The sequence below is a fragment of the Phyllobates terribilis genome, unplaced genomic scaffold (assembly GCF_046119375.1).
Source record: "Phyllobates terribilis strain yellow unplaced genomic scaffold, ASM4611937v1 Scaffold_3__8_contigs__length_932513732, whole genome shotgun sequence".
Lineage (NCBI taxonomy): Eukaryota > Metazoa > Chordata > Amphibia > Anura > Dendrobatidae > Phyllobates > Phyllobates terribilis.
Window position 1 is genome coordinate 19,043,757 of NW_027362763.1, and position 15,940 is coordinate 19,059,696.

General features: G+C 37.2%; 1 protein-coding gene across 2 annotated transcripts in view; it reads right to left on the minus strand.

The window, feature by feature from the left end:
• The window catches only part of LOC141258699 (uncharacterized), a 204,765-nt gene that overhangs the window by 70,164 nt on the left and 118,661 nt on the right, over window positions 1–15,940 (minus strand). For both annotated transcript variants that reach the window (XM_073673719.1, XM_073673718.1), the window contains exon 2: window positions 1,210–1,383. In XM_073673719.1, coding sequence (XP_073529820.1) covers window positions 1,210–1,383 — 174 coding nt within the window. The remainder of the gene's footprint in view (window positions 1–1,209; window positions 1,384–15,940) is intronic.

Here is a 15,940-nt window from a genome sequence, read left to right on the forward strand (position 1 = left end):
CCTCCAGTGTATACTGTATAATCTCCCAGCAGTCTCCTCTATACTCATAACCCAGAATCCTCCAGTGTATCCTGTATAATCTCCCAGCAGTCTCCGCTCCGCTCATCACCCAGAATCCTCCAGTGTATGCTGTATAATCTCTCCCAGCAGTCTCCTCTCCGCTCATCACCCAGAATCCTCCAGTGTATACTGTATAATCTCCCAGCAGTCTCCTCTCCGCTTATCACCCAGAATCCTCCAGTGTATACTGTATAATCTCCCAGCAGTCTCCTCTCATCACCCAGAATCCTCCAGTGTATACTGTATAATCTCCCAGCATTCTCCTCTCCTCTCATCACCCAGAATCCTCCAGTGTATACTGTATAATCTCCCAGCAGTCTCCTCTCATCTCCCAGAATCCTCCAGTGTATCCTGTATAATCTCCCAGCAGTCTCCCCTCATCACCCAGAATCCTCCAGCGTATACTGTATAATCTCCCAGTAGTCTCCTCTCATCACCCAGAATCCTCCAGTGTATACTGTATAATCTCCCAGCAGTCTCCTCTCCGCTCATCACCCAGAATCCTCCAGTGTATCCTGTATAATCTCGCAGAAGTCTCCTTTCCGCTCATCACCCAGAATCCTCCAGTGTATCCTGTATAATCTCCCAGCAGTCTCCTCTCATCACCCAGAATCCTCCAGTGTATACTGTATAATCTCCCAGCAGTCTCCTCTCCGCTCATCATCCAGAATCCTCCAGTGTATACTGTATAATCTCCCAGCAGTCTCCTCTCATCACCCAGAATCCTCCAGTGTATACTGTATAATATCCCAGCAGTCACCTCTTTTCTCATCACCCAGAATCCTCCAGTGTATACTGTATAATCTCCCAGTAGTCTCCTCTCCACTCATCACCCAGAATCCTCCAGTGTATACTGTATAATCTCCCAGCAGTCTCCTCTCCGCTCATCACCCAGAATCCTCCAGTGTATACTGTATAATCTCCCAGCAGTCTCCTCTCATCACCCAGAATCCTCCAGTGTATACTGTATAATATCCCAGCAGTCACCTCTTTTCTCATCACCCAGAATCCTCCAGTGTATACTGTATAATCTCCCAGTAGTCTCCTCTCCTCTTATCACCCAGAATCCTCCAGTGTATCCTGTATAATCTACCAGCAGTCTCCGCTCATCACCCAGAATCCTCCAGTGTATAATCTCCCAGCAGTCACCTCTCCGGTCAGCAGCTCAGTGATCTTGTTGGTGAGCTCTAGGATCTTCTCCTCATGGTTTGGGGAGTGCGGGGGATGTGTTGCGGTGGTCTTCCTGCTCCGTCCTCCAGGCTCATGGAGATGGATGATGGGGGTCACACAGTCGTTCGCCGTCTTCCTCACCATTGTGTAATCCTGTATGGACAGACCATGGAGGAGAGAACCTGCCATCAGCATTGTATATCCCGACTAATGGCATTTATATAAAGGAGCTTTACTGATGATTCATTTCTTTTTTAGCAAACTCCATAAATCAAATGATATGCTAATGAGATGCACATGCAGTGGGCGGGCTCTGACAGCTCTCTGGCCCCTTCCCTTCTCCACGGCTGCTGCCTTCCTCCTTGCTGTAGGTCATCCCTGAGCTGTCAATCAGACATGATGCAGGCAGCAGACGGGGAGCCAGTAGTACAGCTCATTAGCATGTCATTTCCACTATGGATTCTGGCAAAACAGATTTCTACAAGAAGGTGAGGATTCCCTCAGCGTTATAGACGTTGACCTTCATGCCATTGGTTGTGGGTGTAACATCCTGATGACAGCTTCTCTTTGAGTTGTTCCTTTGGTTATTCGGTGGTGATGAGTCCACCAGCAGCACATGGGATTGTCCACTCTATAATTCTCAGTGCCATCTGATGAGGTGGATCCACAAAGCTGCAGATGACAGTGGACACTCGTACCCAGCAGGCAGGAGGGCACGTGGGGCAGTAAGGACCCAGACAGGAGGCTATGCCGGATATCAGACAAAGAAGACAAAATGCTCGACAATCGGAGTATGTGGGGTCAAAATAAACATAATGGACGTCAGGCATAAGAAACAAACAGGAGGAAAATAACGCAGCGGTCATGGTGGCTGGACGAAAATCAAATCATCAGGAGGTCTAAATCTACCTTTACATTCTGTCAACACATGAGACATGCCAGATGGAAAGGGAATTAGGGCAGAACAACGCCACTCTGCCAAGAGATAAACGCTGACATTAGCTGTGAAGATTTCACCATTTTGCTGATTTGGAATCTCTTCTACAGATGATCAGACCAAGAACAGCAGCTTCTCATATGTAAAGAGCCTCGAGAAGAAGCTTCTTTGACCGCTCTATAGGCTTCACAAATAGCACCTGACCTCTGGACAATTGAAGTTTGTCACCTTCCAGACCTTGATAAGATGCAAAGATGAGCGGCCGATCACCAGGATTTAGCTATGGGTAGACATATTACAAGAGCCCCGTATTAACCAAAGTGTGAATGAGGTCTTCTTGAAGAAGAAGGCCAGAAATGGCATGAACACCACGTAGCTGCGGGAATGCAGGATGACAACAATTGCCCAGGATTAACAAAGCCTCTCGGATGGTGAGAGAGCTCTGAATAAAGCGAAGAATCCAAAATCAGAATGTGAATAGCACATGACCTGGATCGGGCACTAAGAGCGCCGACGACGACTCTGTCCTGGCTGAAGGTTCAGTGATGTAATGGATACTTGTAAGAATTCATCACCTAAGAGCTTCTGAAACAGAAGCTGGTTCATCCTGAGCAAGTTCATATGACTGTCATTATTAGACGTCTCTATGGTGGAGCATTTCACACTTATCCCAGAGACTTGAAGGCAACCGTCTTTTATCTTCAAGAAGAGACCCCAAATAAGAAGCCACTTCCTGTGTCCAATCGATCTTCAAGTTTGGTACTCCTCTAGTAAGATATTTCTGTAATCCATCTTCTAATAGTATAATGCAAATAACAAAACAGGCAACTTTATCAACATGATGGAATATACTGAGTTTACCTCTCCACTCAGCAGATAATAGAAATATAGAAGAGTTTACATCTCCACTCAGTAGATAATAGAAATATAGAAGAGTTTACCTCTCCACTCAGCAGATAATAGAAATATAGAAGAGTTTACCTCTCCACTCAGCAGATAATAGAAATATAGAAGAGTTTACCTCTCCACTCAGCAGATAATAATAGAAATATAGAAGAGTTTACCTCTCCACTCAGCAGATAATGATAGATATATAGAAGAGTTTACCTCTCCACTCAGCAGATAATAGAAATATAGAAGAGTTTACCTCTCCACTCAGCAGATAATAATAGAAATATAGAAGAGTTTACCTCTTCACTCAGCAGATAATGATAGAAATATAAAAGAGTTTACCTCTCCACTCAGCAGATAATAGAAATATAGAAGAGTTTATCTCTCCGCTCAGCAGATAATAGAAATATAGAAGAGTTTACCTCTCCACTCAGCAGATAATAGAAATATAGAAGAGTTTACCTCTCCACTCAGCAGATAATAATAGAAATATAGAAGAGTTTACCTCTCCACTCAGCAGATAATAATAGAAATATAGAAGAGTTTACCTCTCCGCTCAGCAGATAATAATAGAAATATAGAAGAGTTTACCTCTCCACTCAGCAGATAATAGAAATATAGAAGAGTTTACCTCTCCACTCAGCAGATAATAGAAATATAGAAGAGTTTACCTCTCCACTCAGCAGATAATAGAAATATAGAAGAGTTTACCTCTCCACTCAGCAGATAATAGAAATATAGAAGAGTTTACCTCTCCACTCAGCAGATAATAGAAATATAGAAGAGTTTACCTCTCCACTCAGCAGATAATAGAAATATAGAAGAGTTTATCTCTCCGCTCAGCAGATAATAATAGAAATATAGAAGAGTTTACCTCTCCACTCAGCAGATAATAGAAATATAGAAGAGTTTACCTCTCCACTCAGCAGATAATAGAAATATAGAAGAGTTTACCTCTCCGCTCAGCAGATAATGATAGAAATATAGAAGAGTTTACCTCTCCACTCAGCAGATAATGATAGAAATATAGAAGAGTTTACCTCTCCACTCAGCAGATAATGATAGAAATATTGAAGAGCTTACCTCTCAGCTCAGCAGATAATAGAAATATAGAAGAGTTTACCTCTCCACTCAGCAGATAATAAAAATATAGAAGAGTTTACCTCTCCACTCAGCAGATAATGATAGAAATATAGAAGAGTTTACCTCTCCACTCAGCCGATAATGATAGAAATATAGAAGAGTTTACCTCTCCACTCAGCAGATAATAGAAATACAGAAGAGTTTACCTCTCCACTCAGCAGATAATAGAAATATAGAAGAGTTTACCTCTCCACTCAGCAGATAATAGAAATATAGAAGAGATTACCTCTCCACTCAGCAGATAACAGAAATATAGAAGAGTTTACATCTCCACTCAGCAGATAATAGAAATACAGAAGAGTTTACCTCTCCGCTCAGCAGATAATGGAAATATAGAAGAGTTTACCTCTCCACTCAGCAGATAATAGAAATATAAAAGAGTTTACCTCTCCACTCAGCAGATAATGATAGAAAAATAGAAGAGTTTACCTCTCCACTCAGCAGATAATAGAAATATAGAAGAGTTTACCTCTCCACTCAGCAGACAATGATAGAAATATAGAAGAGTTTACCTCTCCACTCAGCAGATAATAGAAATATAGAAGAGTTTACCTCTCCACTCAGCAGACAATGATAGAAATATAGAAGAGTTTACCTCTCCACTCAGCAAATAATAGAAATATAGAAGAGTTTACCTCTCCACTCAGCAGATAATAGAAATATAGAAGAGTTTACCTCTCCACTCAGCAGATAATAGAAATATAGAAGAGTTTACCTCTCCACTCAGCAGATAATAGAAATATAGAAGAGTTTACCTCTCCACTCAGCAGATAATAGAAATAAAGAAGAGTTTACCTCTCCACTCAGCAGATAATAGAAATATAGAAGAGTTTACCTCTCCACTCAGCAGATAATAGAAATATAGAAGAGTTTATCTCTCCACTCAGCAGATAATAGAAATATAGAAGAGTTTACCTCTCCACTCAGCAGATAATAGAAATATAGAAGAGTTTACCTCTCCACTCAACAGATAATAGAAATATAGAAGAGTTTACCTCTCCACTCAGCAGATAATAGAAATATAGAAGAGTTTACCTCTCCACTCAGCAGATAATAGAAATATAGAAGAGTTTACCTCTCCACTCCGCAGATAATGATAAACATATAGAAGAGTTTACCTCTCCGCTCAGCAGATAATGATAGAAATATAGAAGAGTTTATCTCTCCACTCGGCAGAAAATAGAAATATGGAAGAGTTTACCTCTCCACTCAGCAGATAATAGAAATAAATAAGAGTTTACCTCTCCACTCAGCAGATAATAGAAATATAGAAGAGTTTACATCTCCACTCAGCAGATAATAGAAATATAGAAGAGTTTACCTCTCCACTCAGCAGATAATAAAAATATAGAAGAGTTTACCTCTCCACTCAGCAGATAATGATAGAAATATAGAAGAGTTTACCTCTCCACTCAGCCGATAATGATAGAAATATAGAAGAGTTTACCTCTCCACTCAGCAGATAATAGAAATACAGAAGAGTTTACCTCTCCACTCAGCAGATAATAGAAATATAGAAGAGTTTACCTCTCCACTCAGCAGATAATAGAAATATAGAAGAGATTACCTCTCCACTCAGCAGATAACAGAAATATAGAAGAGTTTACATCTCCACTCAGCAGATAATAGAAATACAGAAGAGTTTACCTCTCCGCTCAGCAGATAATGGAAATATAGAAGAGTTTACCTCTCCACTCAGCAGATAATAGAAATATAAAAGAGTTTACCTCTCCACTCAGCAGATAATGATAGAAAAATAGAAGAGTTTACCTCTCCACTCAGCAGATAATAGAAATATAGAAGAGTTTACCTCTCCACTCAGCAGACAATGATAGAAATATAGAAGAGTTTACCTCTCCACTCAGCAGATAATAGAAATATAGAAGAGTTTACCTCTCCACTCAGCAGACAATGATAGAAATATAGAAGAGTTTACCTCTCCACTCAGCAAATAATAGAAATATAGAAGAGTTTACCTCTCCACTCAGCAGATAATAGAAATATAGAAGAGTTTACCTCTCCACTCAGCAGATAATAGAAATATAGAAGAGTTTACCTCTCCACTCAGCAGATAATAGAAATATAGAAGAGTTTACCTCTCCACTCAGCAGATAATAGAAATAAAGAAGAGTTTACCTCTCCACTCAGCAGATAATAGAAATATAGAAGAGTTTACCTCTCCACTCAGCAGATAATAGAAATATAGAAGAGTTTATCTCTCCACTCAGCAGATAATAGAAATATAGAAGAGTTTACCTCTCCACTCAGCAGATAATAGAAATATAGAAGAGTTTACCTCTCCACTCAACAGATAATAGAAATATAGAAGAGTTTACCTCTCCACTCAGCAGATAATAGAAATATAGAAGAGTTTACCTCTCCACTCAGCAGATAATAGAAATATAGAAGAGTTTACCTCTCCACTCCGCAGATAATGATAAACATATAGAAGAGTTTACCTCTCCGCTCAGCAGATAATGATAGAAATATAGAAGAGTTTATCTCTCCACTCGGCAGAAAATAGAAATATGGAAGAGTTTACCTCTCCACTCAGCAGATAATAGAAATAAATAAGAGTTTACCTCTCCACTCAGCAGATAATAGAAATATAGAAGAGTTTACATCTCCACTCAGCAGATAATAGAAATATAGAAGAGTTTACCTCTCCGCTCAGCAGATAATGATAGAAATATAGAAGAGTTTACCTCTCCACTCAGCAGATAATGATAGAAATATAGAAGAGTTTACCTCTCCACTCAGCAGATAATGATAGAAATATAGAAGAGTTTACCTCTCCACTCAGCAGATAATGATAGAAATATAGAAGAGTTTACCTCTCCACTCAGCAGATAATGATAGAAATATAGAAGAGTTTACCTCTCCGCTCAGCAGATAATGATAGAAATATAGAAGAGTTTACCTCTCCACTCAGCAGATAATAGAAATATAGAAGAGTTTACCTCTCCACTCAGCAGATAATGATAGAAATATAGAAGAGTTTACCTCTCCACTCAGCAGATAATAGAAATATAGAAGACTTTACATCTCCACTCAGCAGATAATAGAAATATAGAAGAGTTTACCTCTCCACTCAGCAGATAATAGAAATATAGAAGAGTTTACCTCTCCACTCAGCAGATAATAGAAATATAGAAGAGTTTACATCTCCACTCAGCAGATAATAGAAATATACAAGAGTTTACCTCTCCACTCAGCAGATAATAATAGAAATATAGAAGAGTTTACCTCTCCACTCAGCAGATAATGATAGAAATATAGAAGAGTTTATCTCTCCGCTCAGCAGATAATAGAAATATAGAAGAGTTTACCTCTCCACTCAGCAGATAATAGAAATATAGAAGAGTTTACCTCTCCACTCAGCAGATAATAATAGAAATATAGAAGAGTTTACCTCTCCACTCAGCAGATAATAATAGAAATATAGAAGAGTTTACCTCTCCGCTCAGCAGATAATAATAGAAATATAGAAGAGTTTACCTCTCCGCTCAGCAGATAATAGAAATATAGAAGAGTTTACCTCTCCACTCAGCAGACAATGATAGAAATATAGAAGAGTTTACCTCTCCACTCAGCAGATAATAGAAATATAGAAGAGTTTACCTCTCCACTCAGCAGACAATGATAGAAATATAGAAGAGTTTACCTCTCCACTCAGCAAATAATAGAAATATAGAAGAGTTTACCTCTCCACTCAGCAGATAATAGAAATATAGAAGAGTTTACCTCTCCACTCAGCAGATAATAGAAATATAGAAGAGTTTACCTCTCCACTCAGCAGATAATAGAAATATAGAAGAGTTTACCTCTCCACTCAGCAGATAATAGAAATATAGAAGAGTTTATCTCTCCACTCAGCAGATAATAGAAATATAGAAGAGTTTACCTCTCCACTCAGCAGATAATAGAAATATAGAAGAGTTTACCTCTCCACTCAACAGATAATAGAAATATAGAAGAGTTTACCTCTCCACTCAGCAGATAATAGAAATATAGAAGAGTTTACCTCTCCACTCAGCAGATAATAGAAATATAGAAGAGTTTACCTCTCCACTCAGCAGATAATGACAGAAATATAGAAGAGTTTACCTCTCCGCTCAGCAGATAATGATAGAAATATAGAAGAGTTTATCTCTCCACTCGGCAGAAAATAGAAATATGGAAGAGTTTACCTCTCCACTCAGCAGATAATAGAAATAAATAAGAGTTTACCTCTCCACTCAGCAGATAATAGAAATATAGAAGAGTTTACATCTCCACTCAGCAGATAATAGAAATATAGAAGAGTTTACCTCTCCGCTCAGCAGATAATGATAGAAATATAGAAGAGTTTACCTCTCCACTCAGCAGATAATGATAGAAATATAGAAGAGTTTACCTCTCCACTCAGCAGATAATGATAGAAATATAGAAGAATTTACCTCTCCACTCAGCAGATAATGATAGAAATATAGAAGAGTTTACCTCTCCACTCAGCAGATAATGATAGAAATATAGAAGAGTTTACCTCTCCACTCAGCAGATAATGATAGAAATATAGAAGAGTTTACCTCTCCACTCAGCAGATAATAGAAATATAGAAGAGTTTACCTCTCCACTCAGCAGATAATGATAGAAATATAGAAGAGTTTACCTCTCCACTCAGCAGATAATAGAAATATAGAAGACTTTACATCTCCACTCAGCAGATAATAGAAATATAGAAGAGTTTACCTCTCCACTCAGCAGATAATAGAAATATAGAAGAGTTTACCTCTCCACTCAGCAGATAATAGAAATATAGAAGAGTTTACATCTCCACTCAGCAGATAATAGAAATATACAAGAGTTTACCTCTCCACTCAGCAGATAATAATAGAAATATAGAAGAGTTTACCTCTCCACTCAGCAGATAATGATAGAAATATAGAAGAGTTTACCTCTTCACTCAGCAGATAATGATAGAAATATAGAAGAGTTTATCTCTCCGCTCAGCAGATAATAGAAATATAGAAGAGTTTACCTCTCCACTCAGCAGATAATAGAAATATAGAAGAGTTTACCTCTCCACTCAGCAGATAATAATAGAAATATAGAAGAGTTTACCTCTCCACTCAGCAGATAATAATAGAAATATAGAAGAGTTTACCTCTCCGCTCAGCAGATAATAATAGAAATATAGAAGAGTTTACCTCTCCGCTCAGCAGATAATAGAAATATAGAAGAGTTTACCTCTCCACTCAGCAGATAATAGAAATATAGAAGAGTTTACCTCTCCACTCAGCAGATAATAGAAATATAGAAGAGTTTACCTCTCCACTCAGCAGATAATAGAAATATAGACGAGTTTACCTCTCCACTCAGCAGATAATAGAAATATAGAAGAGTTTACCTCTCCGCTCAGCAGATAATAATAGAAATATAGAAGAGTTTACCTCTCCGCTCAGCAGATAATAGAAATATAGAAGAGTTTACCTCTCCACTCAGCAGATAATAGAAATATAGAAGAGTTTACCTCTCCACTCAGCAGATAATAGAAATATAGAAGAGTTTACCTCTCCACTCAGCAGATAATAGAAATATAGAAGAGTTTACCTCTCCACTCAGCAGATAATAGAAATATAGAAGAGTTTACCTCTCCACTCAGCAGATAATAATAGAAATATAGAAGAGTTTACCTCTCCACTCAGCAGATAATAGAAATATAGAAGAGTTTACCTCTCCACTCAGCAGATAATAATAGAAATATAGAAGAGTTTACCTCTCCACTCAGCAGATAATAGAAATATAGAAGAGTTTATCTCTCCGCTCAGCAGATAATAGAAACATAGAAGAGTTTACCTCTCCACTCAGCAGATAATAGAAATATAGAAGAGTTTACCTCTCCACTCAGCAGATAATAATAGAAATATAGAAGAGTTTACCTCTCCACTCAGCAGATAATAATAGAAATATAGAAGAGTTTACCTCTCCGCTCAGCAGATAATAATAGAAATATAGAAGAGTTTACCTCTCCACTCAGCAGATAATAGAAATATAGAAGAGTTTACCTCTCCACTCAGCAGATAATAGAAATATAGAAGAGTTTACCTCTCCACTCAGCAGATAATAGAAATATAGAAGAGTTTACCTCTCCACTCAGCAGATAATAGAAATATAGAAGAGTTTACCTCTCCACTCAGCAGATAATAGAAATATAGAAGAGTTTATCTCTCCGCTCAGCAGATAATAATAGAAATATAGAAGAGTTTACCTCTCCACTCAGCAGATAATAGAAATATAGAAGAGTTTACCTCTCCACTCAGCAGATAATAGAAATATAGAAGAGTTTACCTCTCCGCTCAGCAGATAATGATAGAAATATAGAAGAGTTTACCTCTCCACTCAGCAGATAATGATAGAAATATAGAAGAGTTTACCTCTCCACTCAGCAGATAATGATAGAAATATTGAAGAGCTTACCTCTCAGCTCAGCAGATAATAGAAATATAGAAGAGTTTACCTCTCCACTCAGCAGATAATAAAAATATAGAAGAGTTTACCTCTCCACTCAGCCGATAATGATAGAAATATAGAAGAGTTTACCTCTCCACTCAGCCGATAATGATAGAAATATAGAAGAGTTTACCTCTCCACTCAGCAGATAATAGAAATACAGAAGAGTTTACCTCTCCACTCAGCAGATAATAGAAATATAGAAGAGTTTACCTCTCCACTCAGCAGATAATAGAAATATAGAAGAGATTACCTCTCCACTCAGCAGATAACAGAAATATAGAAGAGTTTACATCTCCACTCAGCAGATAATAGAAATACAGAAGAGTTTACCTCTCCGCTCAGCAGATAATGGAAATATAGAAGAGTTTACCTCTCCACTCAGCAGATAATAGAAATATAAAAGAGTTTACCTCTCCACTCAGCAGATAATGATAGAAAAATAGAAGAGTTTACCTCTCCACTCAGCAGATAATAGAAATATAGAAGAGTTTACCTCTCCACTCAGCAGACAATGATAGAAATATAGAAGAGTTTACCTCTCCACTCAGCAGATAATAGAAATATAGAAGAGTTTACCTCTCCAATCAGCAGACAATGATAGAAATATAGAAGAGTTTACCTCTCCACTCAGCAAATAATAGAAATATAGAAGAGTTTACCTCTCCACTCAGCAGATAATAGAAATATAGAAGAGTTTACCTCTCCACTCAGCAGATAATAGAAATATAGAAGAGTTTACCTCTCCACTCAGCAGATAATAGAAATATAGAAGAGTTTACCTCTCCACTCAGCAGATAATAATAGAAATATAGAAGAGTTTACCTCTCCACTCAGCAGATAATAATAGAAATATAGAAGAGTTTACCTCTCCGCTCAGCAGATAATAATAGAAATATAGAAGAGTTTACCTCTCCGCTCAGCAGATAATAGAAATATAGAAGAGTTTACCTCTCCACTCAGCAGACAATGATAGAAATATAGAAGAGTTTACCTCTCCACTCAGCAGATAATAGAAATATAGAAGAGTTTACCTCTCCACTCAGCAGACAATGATAGAAATATAGAAGAGTTTACCTCTCCACTCAGCAAATAATAGAAATATAGAAGAGTTTACCTCTCCACTCAGCAGATAATAGAAATATAGAAGAGTTTACCTCTCCACTCAGCAGATAATAGAAATATAGAAGAGTTTACCTCTCCACTCAGCAGATAATAGAAATATAGAAGAGTTTACCTCTCCACTCAGCAGATAAAAGAAATATAGAAGAGTTTATCTCTCCACTCAGCAGATAATAGAAATATAGAAGAGTTTACCTCTCCACTCAGCAGATAATAGAAATATAGAAGAGTTTACCTCTCCACTCAACAGATAATAGAAATATAGAAGAGTTTACCTCTCCACTCAGCAGATAATAGAAATATAGAAGAGTTTACCTCTCCACTCAGCAGATAATAGAAATATAGAAGAGTTTACCTCTCCACTCAGCAGATAATGACAGAAATATAGAAGAGTTTACCTCTCCGCTCAGCAGATAATGATAGAAATATAGAAGAGTTTATCTCTCCACTCGGCAGAAAATAGAAATATGGAAGAGTTTACCTCTCCACTCAGCAGATAATAGAAATAAATAAGAGTTTACCTCTCCACTCAGCAGATAATAGAAATATAGAAGAGTTTACATCTCCACTCAGCAGATAATAGAAATATAGAAGAGTTTACCTCTCCGCTCGGCAGATAATGATAGAAATATAGAAGAGTTTACCTCTCCACTCAGCAGATAATGATAGAAATATAGAAGAGTTTACCTCTCCACTCAGCAGATAATGATAGAAATATAGAAGAGTTTACCTCTCCACTCAGCAGATAATGATAGAAATATAGAAGAGTTTACCTCTCCACTCAGCAGATAATGATAGAAATATAGAAGAGTTTACCTCTCCACTCAGCAGATAATGATAGAAATATAGAAGAGTTTACCTCTCCACTCAGCAGATAATAGAAATATAGAAGAGTTTACCTCTCCACTCAGCAGATAATGATAGAAATATAGAAGAGTTTACCTCTCCACTCAGCAGATAATAGAAATATAGAAGACTTTACATCTCCACTCAGCAGATAATAGAAATATAGAAGAGTTTACCTCTCCACTCAGCAGATAATAGAAATATAGAAGAGTTTACCTCTCCACTCAGCAGATAATAGAAATATAGAAGAGTTTACATCTCCACTCAGCAGATAATAGAAATATACAAGAGTTTACCTCTCCACTCAGCAGATAATAATAGAAATATAGAAGAGTTTACCTCTCCACTCAGCAGATAATGATAGAAATATAGAAGAGTTTACCTCTTCACTCAGCAGATAATGATAGAAATATAGAAGAGTTTATCTCTCCGCTCAGCAGATAATAGAAATATAGAAGAGTTTACCTCTCCACTCAGCAGATAATAGAAATATAGAAGAGTTTACCTCTCCACTCAGCAGATAATAATAGAAATATAGAAGAGTTTACCTCTCCACTCAGCAGATAATAATAGAAATATAGAAGAGTTTACCTCTCCGCTCAGCAGATAATAATAGAAATATAGAAGAGTTTACCTCTCCGCTCAGCAGATAATAGAAATATAGAAGAGTTTACCTCTCCACTCAGCAGATAATAGAAATATAGAAGAGTTTACCTCTCCACTCAGCAGATAATAGAAATATAGAAGAGTTTACCTCTCCACTCAGCAGATAATAGAAATATAGACGAGTTTACCTCTCCGCTCAGCAGATAATAATAGAAATATAGAAGAGTTTACCTCTCCGCTCAGCAGATAATAGAAATATAGAAGAGTTTACCTCTCCACTCAGCAGATAATAGAAATATAGAAGAGTTTACCTCTCCACTCAGCAGATAATAGAAATATAGAAGAGTTTACCTCTCCACTCAGCAGATAATAGAAATATAGAAGAGTTTACCTCTCCACTCAGCAGATAATAGAAATATAGAAGAGTTTACCTCTCCACTCAGCAGATAATAATAGAAATATAGAAGAGTTTACCTCTCCACTCAGCAGATAATAGAAATATAGAAGAGTTTACCTCTCCACTCAGCAGATAATAATAGAAATATAGAAGAGTTTACCTCTCCACTCAGCAGATAATAGAAATATAGAAGAGTTTATCTCTCCGCTCAGCAGATAATAGAAACATAGAAGAGTTTACCTCTCCACTCAGCAGATAATAGAAATATAGAAGAGTTTACCTCTCCACTCAGCAGATAATAATAGAAATATAGAAGAGTTTACCTCTCCACTCAGCAGATAATAATAGAAATATAGAAGAGTTTACCTCTCCGCTCAGCAGATAATAATAGAAATATAGAAGAGTTTACCTCTCCACTCAGCAGATAATAGAAATATAGAAGAGTTTACCTCTCCACTCAGCAGATAATAGAAATATAGAAGAGTTTACCTCTCCACTCAGCAGATAATAGAAATATAGAAGAGTTTACCTCTCCACTCAGCAGATAATAGAAATATAGAAGAGTTTACCTCTCCACTCAGCAGATAATAGAAATATAGAAGAGTTTATCTCTCCGCTCAGCAGATAATAATAGAAATATAGAAGAGTTTACCTCTCCACTCAGCAGATAATAGAAATATAGAAGAGTTTACCTCTCCACTCAGCAGATAATAGAAATATAGAAGAGTTTACCTCTCCGCTCAGCAGATAATGATAGAAATATAGAAGAGTTTACCTCTCCACTCAGCAGATAATGATAGAAATATAGAAGAGTTTACCTCTCCACTCAGCAGATAATGATAGAAATATTGAAGAGCTTACCTCTCAGCTCAGCAGATAATAGAAATATAGAAGAGTTTACCTCTCCACTCAGCAGATAATAAAAATATAGAAGAGTTTACCTCTCCACTCAGCCGATAATGATAGAAATATAGAAGAGTTTACCTCTCCACTCAGCCGATAATGATAGAAATATAGAAGAGTTTACCTCTCCACTCAGCAGATAATAGAAATACAGAAGAGTTTACCTCTCCACTCAGCAGATAATAGAAATATAGAAGAGTTTACCTCTCCACTCAGCAGATAATAGAAATATAGAAGAGATTACCTCTCCACTCAGCAGATAACAGAAATATAGAAGAGTTTACATCTCCACTCAGCAGATAATAGAAATACAGAAGAGTTTACCTCTCCGCTCAGCAGATAATGGAAATATAGAAGAGTTTACCTCTCCACTCAGCAGATAATAGAAATATAAAAGAGTTTACCTCTCCACTCAGCAGATAATGATAGAAAAATAGAAGAGTTTACCTCTCCACTCAGCAGATAATAGAAATATAGAAGAGTTTACCTCTCCACTCAGCAGACAATGATAGAAATATAGAAGAGTTTACCTCTCCACTCAGCAGATAATAGAAATATAGAAGAGTTTACCTCTCCAATCAGCAGACAATGATAGAAATATAGAAGAGTTTACCTCTCCACTCAGCAAATAATAGAAATATAGAAGAGTTTACCTCTCCACTCAGCAGATAATAGAAATATAGAAGAGTTTACCTCTCCACTCAGCAGATAATAGAAATATAGAAGAGTTTACCTCTCCACTCAGCAGATAATAGAAATATAGAAGAGTTTACCTCTCCACTCAGCAGATAATAGAAATAAAGAAGAGTTTACCTCTCCACTCAGCAGATAATAGAAATATAGAAGAGTTTACCTCTCCACTCAGCAGATAATAGAAATATAGAAGAGTTTATCTCTCCACTCAGCAGATAATAGAAATATAGAAGAGTTTACCTCTCCACTCAGCAGATAATAGAAATATAGAAGAGTTTACCTCTCCACTCAACAGATAATAGAAATATAGAAGAGTTTACCTCTCCACTCAGCAGATAATAGAAATATAGAAGAGTTTACCTCTCCACTCAGCAGATAATAGAAATATAGAAGAGTTTACCTCTCCACTCCGCAGATAATGATAAACATATAGAAGAGTTTACCTCTCCGCTCAGCAGATAATGATAGAAATATAGAAGAGTTTATCTCTCCACTCGGCAGAAAATAGAAATATGGAAGAGTTTACCTCTCCACTCAGCAGATAATAGAAATAAATAAGAGTTTACCTCTCCACTCAGCAGATAATAGAAATATAGAAGAGTTTACATCTCCACTCAGCAGATAATAGAAATATAGAAGAGTTTACCTCTCCGCTCAGCAGATAATGATAGAAATATAGA